The sequence below is a fragment of the Canis lupus genome, chromosome 23, assembly GCF_011100685.1.
Source record: "Canis lupus familiaris isolate Mischka breed German Shepherd chromosome 23, alternate assembly UU_Cfam_GSD_1.0, whole genome shotgun sequence".
Lineage (NCBI taxonomy): Eukaryota > Metazoa > Chordata > Mammalia > Carnivora > Canidae > Canis > Canis lupus.
Genome location: NC_049244.1, coordinates 31,394,874 through 31,416,021, shown reverse-complemented (window position 1 = coordinate 31,416,021; position 21,148 = coordinate 31,394,874). Strand labels below are relative to the sequence as shown.

The 21,148-nt window shown below is 51.8% G+C and overlaps 1 protein-coding gene and 1 long non-coding RNA gene across 3 annotated transcripts in view; one reads left to right on the top strand and one right to left on the bottom strand.

The window, feature by feature from the left end:
• Positions 1–991: 991 nt before the first annotated feature.
• On the bottom strand, positions 992–20,889 carry LOC111091940. Of its 2 annotated transcripts, XR_005377039.1 has the most exons (4): positions 20,709–20,889; positions 17,560–18,610; positions 2,072–2,220; positions 992–1,112 (listed from the first exon to the last, which is right to left on the bottom strand). It is a non-coding gene; the product is annotated as an uncharacterized LOC111091940 (long non-coding RNA). The 2 variants fall into 2 exon arrangements; XR_005377040.1 differs by lacking the exons at positions 992–1,112; positions 2,072–2,220 and adding an exon at positions 3,536–4,598.
• Positions 19,520–21,148, top strand: part of SLCO2A1 (solute carrier organic anion transporter family member 2A1) — a 78,864-nt gene continuing 77,235 nt past the window's right edge. Inside the window, 1 exon segment of the mRNA NM_001011558.1 lies at positions 19,520–19,615. Coding sequence (NP_001011558.1) covers positions 19,520–19,615 — 96 coding nt within the window.

Sequence of the window (21,148 nt, the reverse complement as noted above, 5' to 3'; positions counted from 1 at the left end):
CCAATACTTCTCCTCAGCCTGAGTCTCCCATCCTTCAGGAAGGTTCCTCCCATGAGACTGGACATGAACAGCCCAGCTTTCTCTCTGGGTTACCAATCCCTGGCTCCCCATGTCCTCTCCCACTTGGGGTGTGTCTGCTTTGCCCTGGACCACCGGCCTCCCAGGTCCTGGGGCAGAGCCGGATGGTCACTGTGGGCTCTCTATTCTCCAGAGTTCCCCCAACAGCAACAACTCACATGAACACACAGGCACAGACACTGCGCATCCTTAGGAACACGTCTCCCCGTCGCACACTGCTTGCCCGCCCACAGCTGGCCCCTCTCCGCTCTCGTGGCCCCTGTAAACCAGTCCCGTTCCTCCTGAGGCTTACTCTCCCGGCCCCTCACCCCTCGCTCTTCAGGGGCTCCACCCGTGTTGTTTGTGTCTTGGTGGATCTTTGACATTCCTCAGGAATATGTATGTTCTTCATTTCAAATAAAATAATGATAGTCTTTTCCCAATTCACAGAACAAGTCAAGAGTGAGAACTCTCTCTAAGTCTTTTTCTCATTAAACGTTTGACATCTAAGACCTCAAACAGAGAAACAATAACATGTTTGATGGAAAACATCTAGATTCAGTTTCTCACCCTCAATCTTCACATTAACTTTGGCTGTTGCTTATTTTTATCTCACTGAGATGCTGCATGTGTCTGAGATGAAATGCCGGTACAAGGACACCTGCTTGTAGAATGGATTAAATGGACTCATTCTCTGGGAGGTCACTCAAGAGTGGCTTTGCTGCCACCCGACCGTGGGCACCCCCGACCTGCACTTGCTTATGTAGTCTGGAGAGGCCTGACCAGGCTGGATGCTTGTCACCACCTGGACTTGGCCCCTCATGGCCCTCAGCCACCTTGTGTTGGCTTGCTAAATTTATCAAGTAAAAATAAAGATCACCCAGTTAAATGTGAATTTTCGATAAATGACCAGTAATTCTTTTTTTAGTGAAAGTCTGTTCCTGCAATATTTGTTGTTTTTCAGAGATTCACATTGAACTGGACACCCAGCATTTTATCTGACGACGCTAACCTGGTGCTTATATCCACTGCGTGTGCGGTCCACTTCAGAGGCCCTGCAAGGGTAAAGAACCGAGGTTTGTCAAAGATCTACACATGAGGGCAGATTCTGTCCTCTCCTGGCGTAATGCTCCTCTCTCACACAGCCTTTGGCCGGTCTCACTGATGCCCAGACCCCCAGAGCTCACGTCAGTGTTTTAGCTTATATGGCAGTACCCAGCAGCATAGTGCTCTGGGCTTATACTTCTGTGGTCTCTTTTTATTTTCATTCTCTTCTTTTCCCATTCTAAACACTGAATGTTTGTGTCTCCTCCACCCTAATTCATATGTTGTCACCTAATCCCCAGTGCGTTGGTGTTGGGAAGTGAGGCTTTTGGGAGGAGACTTAAGTCCTGAGGGGGAAGCCTTCAAGAATAGGGTAGGTGTCCTTATGGAAGGGACTCCAGAAAGCTCCTCCATCCCTTCCTCTTTGTGAGGACACAGTGAGAAGACAGCAACCTGTGAACCAGGAAGTGGGTTATCACCAGACACAGAACCTGCCAGCGCCTTGACCTTGGGCCTCCAGCCTTTAGAACTGTGAGAAATAAATTTCTATTGTTTCTAAGCCAGGCTATTCTGTTATAACAGCCTGAATGGACTAAGATACTCATGGACACTTTTTTTTTTTAATTGAGGTGAGGTGACATACAGTATTAGGTTAGTTTCAAGTGTACAATATAGTGTTTTGACATCTATATATACATGATGTAAGGCTAGTTAACCATCCGTCACCAAAGTTACGACAGTATAATTGGCTATATTCCCTGTGTTGTACTTTACATGGGGGTGGCTTATTTATTTTATAACTGGAAGTTTGTACCTCTTAATCCCTTTCACCTATGGCAACCACCAGTCTGTCCTCTGTCACTTATGAGTCTGCTTTTGTTGTTTTGTTAGTTCATTTGCTTTGGTTTTTAGATTCCACATAGGAGTGAAATCATATGGTACTTGTCTTTCTCTGACTTATTTTGCTTACCGTAAGGCCCTGGAGGTCCACCCATGAACATGCTTTTGGAAAGAAGGAAGGCAAACCCGATGAAGATACCACCTCCACATTGCACTCAGGCGAGGATGATGCAGGGAACATCTGCGTGAGTGATTCCCACTTGAGAGCAGAGCTGGATTCTGCTATGACATTATCCAGGTTAACACCATTATGCACATTTGTAAAATAAATAATATGATTTTTTTATGCTTAGACTTCAATAACACTTCTAAGCCCTACTAATAATACTTCTGGATTGGAGATACAGCAACAAAATCAATATTTATTACAAAATATTCGATATTTGAAAACAGATTAATCTTGTTCATTTATCTGGTAAAGTATCACATTTTAGGCTGATTTATTCATTTATATGCTTGTGAAACGCTTTGGGATGAACATTGCTTTCAAATACAATGTCCGGAACACGCTCTGCTTTGCTTCTCTGCACAGCATTTTGGGGATGTGTCAACACCTCTGCTGGCCCTGTGAGGGAGTCACGGATTGGGCTCCTGCTCACCACCCCCCAGCTTAAGCGGGTCAGCAGCCACATTTCCCACCACATCAGCATTGGCTGAAATAACTGGCAGGTTGACGCAAAAACCTGCTAGGATCTCATATTTCTTCTTGTCATGGTTTCCCTACAGATGCCAGGTCACGAGCTAGATATGATGTTGAAAGAACTAGCAGGAAAGAGGGGAGTTGCACTGCTTTTGATTTGTGCAGACAAAGGGCCAAGAGAAGGGGCAGCAGGCAGACCCCAGCCTTGGCAGTCTTAAGGAGCAGACTTCCTGCTTGCTCTGCTCCCAGGAGTTCTGCTCCAAGAAGTCATTTTGGCATCTGAGCCCAGAGACAGAAACCTGGAGCTCTGACTTCAGGTCACGTAGCCCAGACTGGCAGCACTGTCCAACCCCAAGCCAGCATGAACTGGCAGGACCTGGGCAGGGGCTGAGGGTCTGGGGACAACGGTCATCTGCTGGAGCAACCCAGGAGGAGTCTCCCCTGGCCAGGGGCCTGAGCAACATTGACCAAGGAAAGGAGTATATTCCATGGGGGTGCTTGAAATGATCTTAGGTACATGAACTTTAGCATTTTTGTAAATGGTTATGAGTTATTTCAATCTAAACTAGAAAAATATGATATCAAATTCAATAATCATTTATTATACGGTGATATGCCATAGGCTGACTTCTTTAACTTGGGCCACATTATCACATTATTTGGCCATTTAGGTAAGATGTCTTTGCCCAGCAAGATTGACTTCCCTAAGGAAGGGCCTATGCCCAAATTTCTGCAGGCCTGGCTCTGAGAGCCCCATCCACCAGGAGAGCCAGACATAAAAAGAAGCCCAGCTGTGAACAGATCTTCCCAAATCTTGGCTCCAGGCAAGATAGGTTTGTTTATATCCGGTAATCGAATCAATTCTTTAAAAAACAATCTTTCATTTGCCTTTTATTGAGCTTTGACTCCATCCCCGGCCCTTCTTGGTTCTTTAGTCCTCCTTCAAGGACCCAAATCTGAGGCCTGGGAATTAGGGACATCACTCAATGAGGAATCTACAAGGGGAGGGATGCCCTCAAATAATCAGAGGACATCTTGCCCTTGTGGATTTCTGGGCCTTTCATCTCCAGAGAAGGGCAGGCAGCCCTGAATGCTGCCCCAGTTTGAGGACCATCAGAAGGTGGTTGGGGCTCCTTCTGGGGTGAGGCCAGTGAAGGGGACCGCCAGGTTGGCCAAGTGGACAGGGAGCCTGTGGCCAGGAGATTTTCATTTCTGAGCTGCTGAGTGACCAATTCATTGTTCCTGGGCAGCCAGCTGCAGGATGAAAGAAGATTTGCTTAATGCCCCATCTGAGAACTTTAAAAAGGGAAGGATTAAAAGAAACAGGAAAAACTCAAGTCTAGATGAGAGTAGCCAGGATCGCATCAGATGTTTAGGAAAGGACAGATTATGCTAGAATGAATGCAGTTCATTCAACAAATATTTATTGAGCATCTTTTGAGTGCCAGGCAATGATCCAGGCACTGCTCCACTGGTTTTATTAAAATATGGCTATTTTAAATTGGATCTGCGTCTTGGTAAGGAAGTGAGTACCATTTTATTACAGTATTTGCCAAAGAAAATATCAAATATTTTTAGGCTTCATCCAAAGAAACTCAACCCCCGCCTCGGCAGCTTCATATGCTCATGAGTACATACACCTCAGTCCTCTGAGCATGAGTGCCCTTCTTCCTGTGCAGATACAATCAGCCCTTGGTAGCTGAGGGAAACAGGGCAGACATTTGGCTGGGGGCTCAAGGTACAGGCTGTTTATTCAGTCCCTCTTGCAGACAGAGGGCAGAGAGGAAGGAGACGGCGTGGCTCTGAGGCTTAGCCCCTGGGGAGCGATGCTGGCTTGTGTTGAGGCTGTGCTCAAGGTCCACATCAGCAAATGTGTTCATTGCATTTCCTTTCCAGAGCTGGCATCTGCTGTGCATGGAAAGTCCTTCTGTGGGTGCTGCTTGGGTAGCTCAGGGTCCTAGAGGAAATCGAGTATCCCGAATGTGATTGATAACATTTTTCAGCCTTTGCAGAGGCATGGCTTTGTGTCCTCTTAAAACTCACATGGATGAGGCATAGAGAAAATGCAACAGTCTGAAAGGAATATCCGAGTCTAACTTGGAAACAGCAGAGCAGCCTCTGATGGCCATCAGTACCACCTACCTATGCCTTGCACACCATTAATGGCCATTAATTTCTACTTCCTGCTCTCCAGCCAATGAAATGGACCAAGAATGAGTCCAGGCACAGAAACAAGCTGATGTTGAGGGGTTCGCCATCATCAGCTGAGCCAAAGTGGAAAGCCGAAACCATCCCTCCAGCTTTGATGGGAGTGGCCCACATTTATGTGAGCCTGCTGTATTCATTGAGGGTTTCAGGAGAAGGCAATTTCCTCTAAGACAGTGATTCTCAAAGCATGGTTGCTGGACCCACAGCAGAATTACCTGGGAACTTGTTAGAAATGCCTGTTCTCAGGCCTCACCCCTGACCTTTTACATCAGAAGCTCCAAGAGCAGGGCCCAGTGATCTGTGTTTCTGGTACACACTCAAATATGAGAATCACTGCTCTACACGAACCACCTAAATTTATCTTCTTTGCATCTGCACAGGCCAGGCAAGTATTGTCACATATTGTCTACAGGTGAGAACACAGATCCCACTGTTTATTGAGGGGCCCGTGGGTCTGGCCTTCCCAGTGCCCACCTGCTGGCCACTGGCCTCTCTCTTCAACTTCTACTAAAACGCCTCGGTGGTGGGGAAGGCAGAGCAGCAGAGGTGAACAGAACCAAAATGTGCTGTCGTAGAGGCCAGGTAGGCCATGCTTCTATATGACCTGTGACACTGTCTCTCAGGGAGAAGTGGATGAAGAGATGTTTTGCAAGGTAACCTGAGGTCAGGAAAGGGACAGATGGTCTGTTTGCAAGGTAAGAGCAGTTAGGCTAGCCAAGGGTATGAATCTCACATAACTAGCAAAGGATGAACTCTGGCACTTGAACTACATTGAGTGTTTTAGGTCTTCAGACGTACCAAAGAGGAGAGAAGCAAGTTGCAGCTGGAGCGGAGGACGTTCTGACAGTCTTCCACCCTCTTCCATCACTGTGGGCCTAAACGCCTCCTCCCCTCTGCCACAGTGAAGCTTTTGTACCAAGAGAGAATGGCCAAGACTCACATCCCATGGAAGAGTCAGTGGAAGTTTACAAGGGCATGAAAACATGAAGCCTTGCTAACTTCTGAAGGGTAATGGGACCTTGAGGGAGACAGAAACAGTTTTAAAAGACAGAATGGGGGGAGGGAGTGGAGTGATTGAGGGTGGCATGAGGTTCAGAGCAGTGGCCCAGGTGGTCACATGATGCCCTCGGTGGGGACATCTTTGCCGTCTGAGTGCCAAGACTCCATACTCTTCACACTTTAGCCTGGTTCCAAAGAGTGAATTATCATAATCTGGATGAACAATGCCGTTATCCTTACTATTTGCTGCTATTGCAACTGCTTGGCTGTCAGAAGTGAGAAAGACGTCTAGCAAGACTCGGAGATTGCTGCCTCAGAGTTGGTGGGTAACAGATGAGCAGGAAGATGAAGAGGTTTGGGGGAAAAGATAGATGCACTCAGCTGAGTTCCAGGCATCTGTGGGCGGTCCGGATTAGAAGTCAGGGGCCACAGGGTGCGTGGGTTGGAGGTCAGACAGGATCCAGGTTAGAGAACGCTAGTGTGACTCACAGCAGCAGGAGGCAACTGAGTTCACGGGGTCAGAGTGAGGAGAGGATCTGAGCACTAGAGTGCTGGCATTTGAGAGGGGTGCACCTCGAGAGAGTGCCATGGAAGAGCCTGAGAAACAGGCAAGGAGGGGACAGGAGAGGCAGCATGAGTGGGGTGTGTAGGCTCAGTAGAGAGAGAGTGGGTGAGGCTGACGAGAAGCGGCCAAGAGCAGAGCCCAGCCCCTGGTGATCCCACTATGATGGTGAAATCTCCAAGCCAGCTTAGTAGTGGGTTGAGCTGTGAATGGTGAGTGAGAAAAATAGAGACGATTTCAGGAAGCCTGACCATAAAGGAGAACAAAAAACCCAGGACAGTGGCAAGAGGAAGTCAAGGAGTTGCTCTATTATTAATGTGGGGGATAGCATGAGAACCAAGCAATTTTTCTGCAGGGAGAGAAGAAAAAGAGACCGTAGGGGAAGACCTCAGGGTGAGGAGGAAACTGGAAGGAAAGAATATCCTGCCTGAGAAAGCTGAAGGCGATGGACCCGGAGCACATCCAAGGGGTTAGTCACTCTTAGTCAAGAAGAGTGACAGCTCTTCCATGGAATTCTCTAGGCTATAGGCTAGAAAGAAGTGGAAATAGGTGGGGACAGACAGATGGGAGGATTGGAAGGAGCTAAAGCACTGCACATCTCTGTGTAGGGCAAGGCCAAGACCAGATGGTTGGGATATGGCCAGAGTAGAACATGGGTGTCCAGAGGTAGAGCAGCTCCTGGTGGAGGCGACCCCCAGGTGTGTGCACAGATGACTGATGTGGCTGAGAGGCAGAGGCCACCCGAGTGGAGGAGGTCGGGCACTGAGGACATGGGGACGGGAGGGCGGTCGTGGGATGGGAGTGGAAGCAAGAGGAAAAGCTCTTGAAGAAGGAAGAAAGGGACCAGCGGGGGAGACGGGCTGAGCACTTGCTGGGTTGGCTATGTGAGCCTCATGGTAGGAAGGGCCCAAGAGACAGAAGCGCCACAGGGACCCATGAACAATGGCGTTATCCTTACTATTTGCTGCTATTGCAACGCTTGGCTGTCAGAAGTGAGAAAGACGTTTTGGAGAAACGTCACCCTTTTGGCCCTGGGTTTCGGAGAATGAGCAGCTTCACTCAGAAGGGCATAGGTAGGCCCTTGGAGGAAGCCAGTTCCACCAAAAGGCAGAAGGGAGCAGAGGGGGGCAGAGGCTGAGGAGGTGGGTGGTGGGGACCACAGACCCAGGGCTCAAGGCAGGCTGAGAGGAGCTGGAAGGGTGGGGCAGTGGGAGCAGTTAGGTCTGGGGGGAATCAGAGGGGACTGAGGGTGGAGGAGTCAAAGGATCTGGAGCCAAAGGTCTTGAGTTTGAGCACACCCCATGCCAGGGTGGGGGGCCTGGCTGCTGGGGTGCTTGGCAGGGTTCGCTGATGTTCTTCAGGCACCAAGGCTGAGGGAGGAGGCAGGGACGGGGGGGGGGGGGCAGTGATCACGTTCCCTGAGTTATGCCGGGCGCACTCTCAAATCTAGCTGGGGCTGGTGAGGTTCGCTTACTGCCTTTGACGCCTGCCTTTCTCTCTCTCTGCCTGGATAGAGCCTACTCACCCTAACGTGGCTCCCACCTTCTCTACAAGCCCTTCCCGATCATCTTTGGCCTCTGAGCTCTTACCACATTCATTGTTTTCTCATTTTAATCCTCAAATAACCTTGAATTTTTATTTTATAGCTGCACATCTATAGCCTCATTAATATAATTGGTGAGTCTTTGCTGATTGCACACCAATCAAAGGTTGATTGATTTTTTTTCTTGGAAAGCATGCATTGGGGTGAGAGGCAGAGGGAGACAGATAATCTCTAGCAGACTTCCTGCTGACTGTAGAGCCTGGTGGGGCTCAATCTCATGACCCTGAGATCATGACCTGAGCTGAAATCAAGGTAGATACCCAACCAGCTGAGCCTCCCAGACACCCTGATTTTTTTATGTGGATGTTACTATATCAAGATATCATGCATGTTATAAGCACATAAAAATAGGAATTAAAAATCATGAGACAGAAATATCTATAAATAGTTGTGATATATTTGTCCTTACTGCCCTTGGGGTGGTCCCAGGCCCCCACCAGTGTGCACACACTCCCCTTGAGGTCACAGATCTGTGTTATGAGCTGGAGGGATATGCTGGTGTCTTATACCTCCTCCATGTCTCCTTTGTGAACAGGAATCATGTCATGTGCATAACAGGTGCTTAGTAAATATTTATGAAAGGGACAAATAAGTCATCCAGGAATGTTTTGGAATAGAGGTGGCATCACGGTATGGCCAGTGGCTTGGACTTTAGCATGAGATGGTTTGCATTTCAGGTTCCAACTCTGCTCCTTTCTAGCCCTATTGTCAAGGCAGGTTCTGGGGCTCCCAGAGTCTCAGTTCTCCCCATGAAAAGGGGCACAATGACCAGAACTCCCTGACTGGATGTGGATTTTGACAAAGGTCAGTGACTGAAACATTAACACTTGGAAGCACCTCAAAGTCACCCGCACACCGTCTCATTTTGCAGAGGTGGTAAGGAGCAGCGACCCCTCCCTCCCCTAAGACCACAAGGTCAAAGCAGGGCTGGACCAACACCCATCTAGGCAACAGATTGATGGAGATTTGGTTTCAATTCTGAAAATGGTGCTTATGGAAAATGGTTATGTGGTCCAGTGATTCTTCTCTCTCTCTCTCTCTTTTTTTTTTTTTTTTAGATTTTATTTATTTATTCACGATAGATACACACAGAGAGGCAGAGACACAGGCAGAGGGAGAGGCAAGCTCCTCACAGGGAGCCTGATCCGGGACTCGATCCCTGGGCCCGGGGATCACATCCTGAGCTGAAGGCAGATGCTCAACTGCTGAGCCACAGAGACATCCCTCTTCTTTTGTTTTTCAAAAAGCTTATTTACTTCATCATAAAGTAATATTTATCATTAAAATCAAAAAGATGTAGAAAAAGATAAAAAAAAAAAACCCTCACATTCCCACCATGGAAAGATTATTAACATTTTGCTATCATTTCTTTTACTCTTGCCTGGTGTTATCCAAACCTTGGTTTCCTGGATTTATCTAATATGCCAGCAACAGGAAATCCAGCTCCACAAAACCTAAACCATAAAGAGAATCTACCAGCTCACAGGACTGCAAAGTCCAGATGCAGAGGCCTCGTGGCAGAGCATGAAAGGCACGGTTACAGGGCTCAATGACCTACCTCTGTCCCACATTCTCACTCCTCCTTAGAATGCCCCAGACCCCAACACTGAGGGAGGTGCCCCCACTGCTGGCAGTGTTGGGAGAAAGCATGCTGTCCTGAGGGACTGTCCAGCAGAGGGCCCAAGTGGCTAGGCCTGGCTCCCATGTTCCCACCCTGGTGGGTTCCCACCAGAACTCCCCGACTGGCTGTTATGAAGATGGGGCATGCAGCACAGAGTCTGGGTTCATGATGAGGGGGTCACCGCCAGACAACAGTGCTTTCTGGCTGTCTGATGTGGGCACTTGGAAGCAGCTGAGCTCTCCTGTGAGTGTGTATGGATGTGGATTTTGACAAAGGTCAGTGACTGAAACATTAACACTTGGAAGCGCTTCAAAGCACCTCCCACCAGGGTGGGAACCCACCAGGGCTCATAACCTGAGAGCTTGGAGGGGTGGTACCCCAGAGGAATGTCAGGTGCTTCCACAAGAAGTGGGACAGATTCTGGAGGAGGCCAACAGCAGATATCTACTCCTTGGCCGTCATCCTACTACTGTGGCCAGAGGGAGGTTCTTAGGCCTGGAGTCCCCTCAAGGATCAGTCTCTGCATGCCAGGGTGAAAGAGCTATGGTCTCTCCATCTTCCCATCCAAGCCACCCGCCCCGACACCCTCCTCAGCCTCCTCTCCTGCTGGCTTCACAGAGGAGCAGTGAACATTCTCTTCCTGAATGCCCAGCAAGGTACTCCCTCCCTGTGACCCATGACCAGGGAGGAGGCCTGACTTCCACTGACCTCATCAGGTGACTCAGTGCACAGCGAACACAGCCCAGGGTGTGTTAGGGACCCCAGGCCCAGGTGAAGAGCCCCACAGAGCTTTACAGGCCCCAAAGTTTACAGCTGAGAAAGCAGTAGATGCTGCCTGGAAGAGCCAGGCTCGGGGCGGGGCATGGGGCAGGGACAGCCCAGCAGAATAGGTCGTAATCAGAGCAATCACTGGCTGCCAGCACCCTCAGCCCAAGTGCTGTTCAACTGGGAAATAAGGTACACGATAAGCACGTCCCCACTAGTCCCTCCTGACGGAGAGGTGGGGAGAGGCAGGCTCTTCCGACAGTCATCCCTGCTCTGTCTCCTGTGGGTGGCATCCTGCTATCTGCGCTTGTGTTTGTACTTGGTCCCTGCCCCGAAGGCTCACAATCCACTGATACAGGATCAGTCCAAACAGTGCAGGGAGGGTGTGTGCCTGGCAAGGCAGGACGCCCATTCCCTTTCCCCGAGTGAAGGAAACAGGCCCTGGGAGACGGGGAGGCTGTGCTGAGGTGCATGAGGGAGGGGAACAGGGAGCAGAGGCCTTTCCTGTAAGCGGGGAGGCTGCAGACCTGGACAACTGAAGGAAAAGTAGAAGAGGCAAGGGCAAGAAGCAAGGCAGAGGGAAGAGGAGATGATCCCTTCTGGAAGCGAGGGTGGGTCAGGTGGGAGCAGGAGCCCAGACCTAGATTCAGAACCAGGGAGAGGGCACAGGGTGCGGGGAGGAAGGTGGCCCCGAGTGGATCAAAGGACTACCATGGGAAATGTAGAACGTGGGAAGATGCTCAACGTACTTCCCTCACGAGAGCTTCCATGGACTGACCCTGCCGTGGACAAGGTGAGGGGGCGGTGAGGAAGGGAGGGGCACCTCCAACCAGGAAATGCCAAGAAGGCTTTAAGGAGGCCTGTCTTTGAGGGTGTGTGTGTGTGTGTGCGCGTGCGTGCGTGTGCTATAGCCATGATGGAGCCCAAGACTTGGGCTCCCAGGGAAGAAGACTGAAAGCCAGGAATGGGACTGGGACCCCCAGACTCTCCCATGTGAATGTAGAGGGGAAGACCCGGGGAGGACAGAGGCGGCAGGGCCTGGGAGGACACCTAATCCTGTGGCCCCCTCCTGGACCCAACATTAGGGGAGGATGGGGCTCCAGACAAGCCTACTTAGGGGGCTCGATCGTCTCCCAGGCTCTACTGAGCAGAAGCCTTTAAGAAGAAGGCTGTTACGGAGAAAGCAAGGCCTCCTAAGGAGAAAAGCTGGGAACAGGTGAGGAGGGAACAGGGACCCAAGAGGGAAGCCCTGCTGAGTTAGAAGAAAACAATCATTAGTGAAGGCCTGTGAGTCAAGTTCGCTCCTCATGCCGCTCTAAGTGGCAAGTGCCACCAAGAGGTTAAATGACTTGCCGTAGGTCACACAACTAGTAAGTTGACAGAGCAGGGAAAGAACAAGAAGATAACCCCCCTTTGGACTGTGAAGTCCAATACCTCGATTATACGGTGAGGGATCCAGTACTCCCCAGGAGGGTGCCCATCTACCTATAGTCCTGGGTGCTGAGCTCCTTCTCCAGAGCTAGGGGCAGGGAACAGGATTTTGGATCAAGGTAGCATCACTCCATGGCATCCTTGGATCAGCCCTAGGTTGGCTCCCTGAGCTGAGTTTTCTGGGCTGTTGGGAATAAGAAAGACCCCCGATCCCCAGGGCCTAGGTGGACTCTCCAGCTAGATTAGCCATGCCATTCCCTCTGGGGCGCTGGTCTCCCCCTACAGGGGCTAAGAGGGATATCAGGGAGGGAGAAGGGACTGAAGTAGAAATGCAGCCTGAGGACTGATTTTGAATATCATAGAGAAAAATATCTAAATGTGTTAAATTACGCTGCTTGCAAACAGTCTTGAGGCAAACTTTTTTTTTTAATAAAAAATTACTCAAGGGACACCTGGGTGGCTCAGCGGTTGAGCATCTACCTTCGGTTCAGGGCGTGATCCTGCGGTCCTGGAATCGAGTCCCACATCAGGCTCCCTGCATGGAGCCTGCTTCTCCCTCTTCCTATATCTCTGCCTCACTCTCTGTGTCTCTCATGAATAAATAAATAAAATCTTCTTTAAAAAAAAGTTACTCAAGTTGTTATTTGTAAAAGACAAAAATTAGAGACACCCCGACCATTCAACACCAGGGCAGGGTTTAAAAAACTCCTCGTTGGCACTCAGAGGGATGGTGATGAGCCCTTCTCAACACGGGAACGAGGCTTATTGTCAAAGAGGAGGAGACAAATGGCAAATGGTGAGTTTTCTTTTCTTTCTTTTAACGGTGAGTTTTCTAAGTGAAAACATACTTGTTGGGGAGAATTAGAAAAAATAGAAATTTAGCAAAGCTTAAATAGTGGTATGGAATGATGGGTGAATGAAACAAATATTTTCTCTCTCCCAGTAGAGTTAGGACAGAGTTATTTTTCAAAGAGTATAATGTAAAGATTAACAAAGTTTAAAAACAAGCATCATGGCAGAGACAAGGCACTGGTTTTCTGTTTACTCAGTAACATTCAGATGACAGGATCCCCTGGGTCCTGGGCCACACGGGGCCAAGGATGATGTAGGTGCTCACGGACTGCGTGGTGTGTGAGCCCAGCAGGGCAAGAGCAGAGGTAAAGCATGAGCTCTCCGGCAGTGGCTGATTATCACCCAGGCGTGGTGATGAGCCGGCCCAGGATAACAGGCTGTGATAAGCATCCCTCCATGTGACCCGAGGTGGGTGGGGTGCAGCCGCTGGGGACAGGCTGGGGCTCCTCACCCACAGGGAACGGACATGGGAGGGATGCAGGGTGAGGCCTATTTAGGTTTCTCCTTTTCCTGCTCCTGCTGTGCTTCCTGCCATAGCAGAGAGTGACCTCCACCGAGTCAGACTCAGAGAGAAGAGCACAGCCAGGCCTTGAAAAGTCTTTCCTGGAAGCACATGGAAATCCCATCTCTATGTGTCCCAAGCATTGCTGCACCCCAGGTGACATGTCGAGAGGCTGGGGTTCCATGAGGCAGGACACCCGGGTGCTGCAGCACCCTCCCCTCTTGTCACTCGGAAAGGGAGGGCGAAGTTGGCCTCCAGGCCAGAGAGGGAGATGTGGGGCTGTAGGAGCGCAGGGTGGGCCAAATGCCACGGCGGAAGAGAGACTGGAATGCAGTAGGTGTGCGGGAATGGGAATGGGATGTGCACAGTAGAGCAGAGCAGAATGGAGTGGGGTGCTGGAGCTGGATCCAGGAGGGCCCCAGCGGCCAGGCTCTGCCCGGACCTCATTTCAGGCCAGTGGTGCTGGCAACAGGGGTGCAAAGGGGGCAAGGACGGGCCAGGCACCAACATGGGCTCCAGACCCCTACCGGGCCATCCTCTGGGTGGGGGTCCGACTTGACCTGCCTGCATGCTGTGACTCAGTCTCTGTGAGCAAGGGTCCCAAGGAGCCGGGGCTTGGTACGGGGCTGCCAGGGTCTAGATCCTGGCTCTGCCACTTACTAGCTATGTGTCCTCAAGTAAGTTATTTTCTCTCTCTGTGCCTCAGATTCTCCAAACATAAAGTAGCGCTAATAAAAGTAACCCCTTCCATTGGGCTGTTTTAAGGATTAAATGAGTCAACATTGTTTTGGTGCCAGGTATGGACTGTCTACACTGTGTGTTTGTTAAATAAAAATATAAGCTAGTGGCCAAGGTGGTCCACAGGGGAGCAGGCTGCCCCACTGGTGACCGTGACAAAGTGGTAGAGCACTTGACTGCAGACGTGCCCTCCACCTGCCGTGGGGGGGGCAGTCCCTGGGGGACGTCCCCCTCCGTGCCTGTACGTGCACAAGGAGCCAGGCAGCCAGAGTTAATTCGTGATCACACTTGAGTATTCAAATTGCCAGGAGACCCTCATCAGCTGCTGCAGGAGTAGGGGGCACGTGGCCCAGGGAACCGTGCCAGCCACCAGGGAGGACAAGGTGGACAACAAGGAGCCTGGGGGTGAGCGGTGGGCAGAAGGGATTGCCCCAGGCGGTAGGGCCTTGACAAAGATGGCTTGGAGGCTGCAGGACAATGAGGCCTTCCCCGGTCACTGGGTCGTTTTGGAATTCAGTTCAGTTCAGCTCAATTCTATTATTTATTTGTTTGTTTGTTTGTTTATTTATTTATTTTAAAGATTAATTTTTTAAATTTTTATTTATTTATGATAGTCACAGAGAGAGAGAGAGAGAGAGAGAGGCAGAGACACAGGCAGAGGGAGAAGCAGGCTCCATGCACCGGGAGCCCGACGTGGAATTTGATCCCGGGTCTCCAGGATCGCGCCCTGGGCCAAAGGCAGGCGCTAAACCACTGCGCCACCCAGGGATCCCTTATTTATTTATTTATTTATTTATTTATTTATTTATTTATTTATTTATTTATTTATGATTTTATTTATTTATTCATGAGAGACAACACACACACACACACACACACACACACAGGCAGAGGGAGAAGCAGGCTCCATGCAGGGAGCCCAACGTGGGACTTGATCCCAGGACTCCAGGATCACACCCTGGGCCAAAGGCAGGCACTAAACCACTGAGCCACCCAGGGATCCCTCAATTCTATTTAATAAACATTTTTAAGCATCAGCGTATGCTGGACCAAATGAGGGATTTAGTGCAGAAGCTCCCAAGGAGCTCACAGCTGAGTTAGAAAAAGAGACTTAGATGCACACTTATTCCCATCAGCACTGCCAAGCATAACGACAGCTGGCAGCCCTGAGACCTCACGCGCTGCACACCTTAGGATAGCCTGGGGAGGTGCGCATTCGTATCTTCAGCTTAAAGAGAGGGCACTGGGCGGCTGGGAGGTTAAGCAGGCCGCCTAATGTAACCCAGCTGAACAGAAGGGTGGTCAGCATCTAGGTCTGACGGTAAAGTCACGTATTGTCTCTGCTATCACCTACGATAATAAAGGCAGAGACACATTGTGTGTGCTAGGGAAGGGCCCTGATTCTTATTCACCTCTAAAATGGGGATAATGACATCTAGTTTCCTGAGAGACAAGGGATAGATAATGAATGTGACAGGTCTACACCAGTTTCTCCTCTTGCTGTGGAGGCCCAGAAACAGGTAGTAACAGGAGCTGCTCTGGAAGGGTAGAAGCCAAGCTCTCTGCAGCAGGCAGTGCAGGAAGGGGGAACAGAATGAGCAAAAGGCCGGAGGTGTGAGCATGCAACAGGTCCGGCATGAAAGCAAGAGATTCAGGCAGAGGGGAGAGCCCAAAGCTCGTTCCTCTCTTTCTTCCCTTGGCAACCCCGGAAAAGCTGCTGAAAGCTCCTTTCCAGTTCCTCCTCAACCCACATAATCTGACCTCTGCACACATTACCCACTGGAAACACTCTTGCCAAGGGCCTCAATGCCAGCCTTTTGCCAGCCCACTGGCCATTCTTAGATCTTACCTTCCCTCCTCCACAACCTGATGTGTTCCTTACCTTCTCTTTGAAACACCACTTCTCGGCTGGTCTACTTCTCTGTGTGCTGGGCTCTCCCCTCTGTCTCCTTTGCTGGCTCCTTCCCCTGTGCCCCCCCGAATGTTGCTGTGGCCAGTCATAGGCCTACTCCTTGTCAATGCATTCTCATTGGGAGACTCATTTGTTCCCAAGGCTTACCCACCACCTCCATGTGGGATGGTCCAAGACCTGATCTCTTGCCCAGCGCCCACCCTGAGCACTGGACTCATATAACTCCCCGCTGGGCATCTAGACCTGCATGTACTCCAGGAAGTTTGACTCAAAATGATCCCACAGGGGTTCCCTGCATTCCCCAATAGCTGCTGCTCTTTCTGGGTTCTCTCTTCCAGGGGTTGGTATCACTAATGCAAGTCAGATCCTGGAGTTCGTCCCTAACATTCCCTCACTAACATCTGGGTGCCATCTCCTAGCAATGTGTCTCACATTTTTCTGGCTCATCCTTCCCTACAACATCTCCACTGCTGCAGAAAACATCTTCATCATAGCTCCTGGGGTTCCACAACCTGTCCCATTGCATTCCTACCTGGCTGCCAGAGAGGTCTCTGTGAAATGCAAATCTGCCCAGGGCACCCCCTGTCCAAGAGCCTTATCCCCATTGTGTCAGGGATAAGGCCCACACTTCACAGCATGCCAGTCAATGTTCCAGCCTCTTTACCACACATTCCCACTGTCCCTGGGTCTCCGGACAGACTGAAACCATGGAGCAGATAGATTAGGTCCCAATCTTTCTAGTCTCTAGGCCTCAGCTTGAGGCTTCCTTCCTCCAGAAAGCCTTCCTGCTGCCTTAGGATGAATTAGGGCCCCTCTTCTGTGCCCCCATAGTAGTTGTGCACAACAGAGAGCTATGGTCTCTTTCTACAACACATTCAGGCTTTCTCTTCTTGCTCCCCACCTGAGGCCATGGAGTCTTTGAAGCCAGGGCCTGTCCTTGTGCTATATTTTTCTATGGTGCTAAAAAGTATTTGCTGAAATCAAAGAATTTGGGAAGGGTCTTGGAAACAGACCCTGGGGGTGCTTATAGGAAATGGGTTACTCTTTGTGCAGACACCTAGAGCTGAATACACAGTATCCTTTCTCCCCTTTTCCCTAACAGAAACCCAATTTTGTTCAGGAGAAAGCAACAACATAAACTACACTTCAGGGTCTCTTTTGCAGAGGGTATAGCCATGTGGCCTCATCTTAATCAACAAGACTTAAGGAAAAGAGTCTAAGCATGTATGGGAGAGATTTGTTTCCCTGATGTGAGCACAACCCTTTCCTGTTTCCTGTCTTCCACTTGGAATTAAGAGAAGAGGCTAGAGGTGGAGCAGCTATCTCATGACAATGAGCAAGCCACACACTAAGGAATCTGTAGGGGTCTAGGTCATGACCCCTAATTATATTCTAGCAGGCTTCTTTTTAAAAAAAAAAAAAATATTTATTCATTTGACAGAGAGAGAGAACAAGCAGGGGAAGTGGCTGGCAGAGGGAGAGGGAGAAGAATCCTCCCAAAGAGCAGGGAGCCTGACGCGGGTCCTGGGTTCATGACCTGAGCTGAAGGCAGCCACTTAACCGACTGAACCACCCAGGTGCCCACCTGGCAAGCTTTTTATTATGAGACAAAGAAATCTCACTGAAGCCACTTTGGTTAGGTCTCCACTACATTTAGCTAACCCCACCTCGTAAGAGCAGATAAAAGCAGATAATCATTGGTGAGCATTTCTGACTAGGCCTTACCTTTGGAGATGATGCTGGTCTTGAAGTAGGCAGAGGGCAAGGTTAATGGAATGAGATGAAATGAGGATTGGAGAAGCTGACTTTCCCTGGATTTCTATCAGAGGACCATGACAAGGCCTTGCTCAGGGTTTGAGGAGGATGCTCCAGACATCACAGCCTCAGTGTGCCCATGACCTGAGCCTTCACTGCTCTCTGTGAAATGAGATGCTCCGATGGAAATGTTATCTTCTTTCTCTGCTCCTCATGAAATGAGGCTGCTGGAATAGATAACTTTTCAAAGGGGATAGTGCTCCAAGTCTGGGCTTTGGAGTCAGGCAGAGCTGGGTTTGGTTCTAGCTCCGTCACTTACTGGTTGTGTGTCTTTTGGTCATTTTATTTATTTATTTTAGTTGACCTCTCTAGCATCATCATCTATAAAAATCCAGATTGTAATAGAACCTATAACTGTTGGGCTAATGCTGGGGTTCTATGGAATCATGCATTTGAGTACCCAACAGAATGCCTGGACAATACACCATGGGTACTGCAGCGTGTGTTGAATGCTCTGGGTGGCAGCCGTCCTTGTGTTCCAAGTTCTCTGCAAGGGGAGCCTGGCGACCCGGAGCTTCCTGCCTATTCTAGGTCTGGGGCTGCTGCAGGGCTGCGGAAAGCAAGCCTCCCGAGATGCCCTTTACTCTGTGAATGAGTGAGGTGGCCCACCGCCCAACGGCTTTTCTTCCAGCACCGTGTGCTGTTGTATCTGGAATTCTTGGACTGCAGGTGGATAGGGGAAGCCCACAGACAGAGGACGGCCCAGCCCAGGCCCAGAAAGGCATTGTCCTGTGAGTCCTTGTCTTATCCAAAGTTTCCTGGGTCTTGAAGGTGGCCCTGTGCTTCTCCTAGCAGTCGAGTGGGCTTGCACGGGGGACTACGGGAATCACGGAGCTGGAAAAATACCTCCAGAACTGGATTCCTCACCGCAGCTGCTTTTGGCATAACTTCTCTTAGCCTTCCCTTGAAAAGCCTCACCTTCTTTCTCTTCTGTGCAGTAGGAATCCTAGTGGAAAAAAATCTTGGGGAAGAAAAAAAAAAAAAAAAAAGCCGATGTTCTATTCCAGCCTGAGAAGGAGGTCAGTGGGGTGCGTCCCTAACGTCCACGGGGGGCCCCCTCTCTTGGCTGCTGTCGCTCAGGCCAGACCCAGCCATGCTGACACTTGACAGCGCCTGCAGTTTACCTTGGCTCGGCTCCAGAGAGTTCGGGCCCTGCCCGGGGCGGCCCCCTCTGCAGCGCAAAGAGCAGTTTAAATATAAATCAGTCCTCGACACAAACAGCCTCGGCGCGTCAGTCCCGGAGCCATCCCCGGAACTGGGAGCCCCGGTTTTCGGCGAGCGCAAACAAGCAGAGACCCGCTCGGCCCGTCCCCCCGAGGGAGGGCGTCGGGAGGGCGGGGGCCCCGCTCCGGACGCCCCGGCCCCGTCTAGCCCCCGGGTCCCGCTCGCCGCCCCAGCGCCTCTCGGTTCTCCGCCCGCCTCCTCCTGCCCCCGGAGCGCCGCCAGCCCCCTCCTCCGGGCCCCTCGGGCCGCCCGCCCGTCGGTCCCCGCTGCACCCCTCGGGCTCCCCCGACGCCCCAGCGCTGCCTCCCCTCCCCGGGCCCGGCGCCCGGCAGGCGGGACCTCCCCGGGGCGCCCGAGCCCGCGGGTCCCAGCCGCGCTCCGGCAGCTCCGGCGGCTCCGGCGGCCCCGGGGCGCGCGGCGAGGTCACGCGCGGGCGCCCGGCGCGTCACACCTGTCGGGGGGCGGGGGGCGGCCGCGGGGGGCGGGGGCTCGCGGCGCCTCCGACCGCCGAGGGAAGGAGGGAGGAGGGAGAGCGCGTTTCATCATCGGCGACCGCGCGGCGGCCGCTATAAGAGTCCTGGGCGCGCACCCGCTCGCGCAGTCTCCGCGCCGCCCTCCCGCCCGCCGCCCGCCGCCCGCCGCCTCCATGGGGCTCTGGCCCGAGCCCGACGCGCGCCGCGGCAGCGACGCCTCTCCCGGCCGGCCCCGCCGCTGTCCGCGCTCCGTCTTCAGCAACATTAAGGTGAGCGCGGACGCCGCGACCCGTCGGGGCCCGAGCGGCGGGGGCGCACCTGGGGCGGGGGCGCCGCCGTCCACCCTCCGTGCCGCGCGGGGCCGCCTCCGCGGGGCCTGGCGGGGCGAGGGGCGCCCGGGCCGCGCGTGTCTGTGCGCGCGTGTGTGCGCGTGTGTGCGCGTGTGTGCGCGTGTGTGCGGACCTCTGCGCGCTCGCACGCCTTCATGGGGTAGCAGACGGGACGCTGGCGGCCCCGACGGTGCCCTCGGAGGGTGACCAACCGGCCCTTTGACAAAGAACCTCGTGGAGCGGCGCCTCTCCGTGCGCGGGAGCTCACTTGGAGAAGGGATGAGCTGGGGGGGGGCGGGGGGTGACGGGCCGTGGTTCCTTGGAGACGATCAGAGCCGAAGGCATGGGGGGGGGGGGGCGGAAGGGATGTTCTCCTTCCCCTAAAGCAGCAGTGCCCGGCTCTGCTGCCTCGCTGCTGCGCTGCTGCCGGCGAAGTTCAGAATCCCCCCACCCCCCACCCCTGCCCCCCACCCCTGCGTGCTTCCTGGGCTGGAAATGGCCCCAGGAAAGCAGCAGGCCCTCGCGGTGTGTTCAGGAACTTCGAAGCAGGTGCCTCTCTCCCGGCAAGTTATGGGAAGTGGGTGAACAGAAGATGGGGGTGTAGCTGGCCTTAGGGTGAGGACACTTTCTTCCCGAGGGCAGAGCTGCTGCGATGAGGACTGCAGAGCCCCCGGGGAGGCTCCTCGAGGGTAGTGGAGGCGGGAGTGGGGGGAGCAAGGCGCAGAGAGGTTGTTTCCAACAATCCTACAGTTAGATGGGGCTAGGTAAAGCCTCCGGCGCTGCAATTCAAGGGAAAATAGGGGAAGGGTGTCGCTGTGGACCGATTAGGTGTTCAACAGGAGAGTTGAACCGCGTTCAACAGAAAGCCCGCCTATCCTTATTCGTATTGTTAGCAGGGGAGCTGGGATCCCCACTCCTGCTTCTGCTCCATCCCCACAACACAATAAATAGAGGCTGAGTTGATTCCATGGTTGGGTGTAAATAAGACACAGAAATTTTGACACAGTTTCAGATAATTCTCAAATTGCCTCACCTTTGGCCAGACCTGGATGAGAACGCTGTGTGCGGTTGGTTTTGGTCCCACCATTCAGAAGAGTCTTGGAGAAGTTTCAGCAGAGAACTATAGAAAATTTGGTGTTTATAAATTAGGGATTGGGAGGAAAGGGTGGGAGCAACTGCTGGGTGGTCCGGAAAGAAGGAGGCCCAGGAGAGAGTCAGGGTGGGGGCAGCTCTCCCTATTTTACCAACAAGGGCAAGAAGGGTAGCTTGTCCCGGAACAGTTTCCTGACAGTGAAGGTTCCCCTCCCCCTCCCTCCCCAGCAAGATTGATCCATTTAGACCTGCCCTGAGTCCCTAAAATTAGTTTATGGTGGCAGTTTCTTTGAAGATCTGTAGAAATGAGATAATTGTTCACATGTTGATGATTTTACCGCATGTGCCTGAGGCCTGGACCCAGGCCAATTGGCCTCCTAA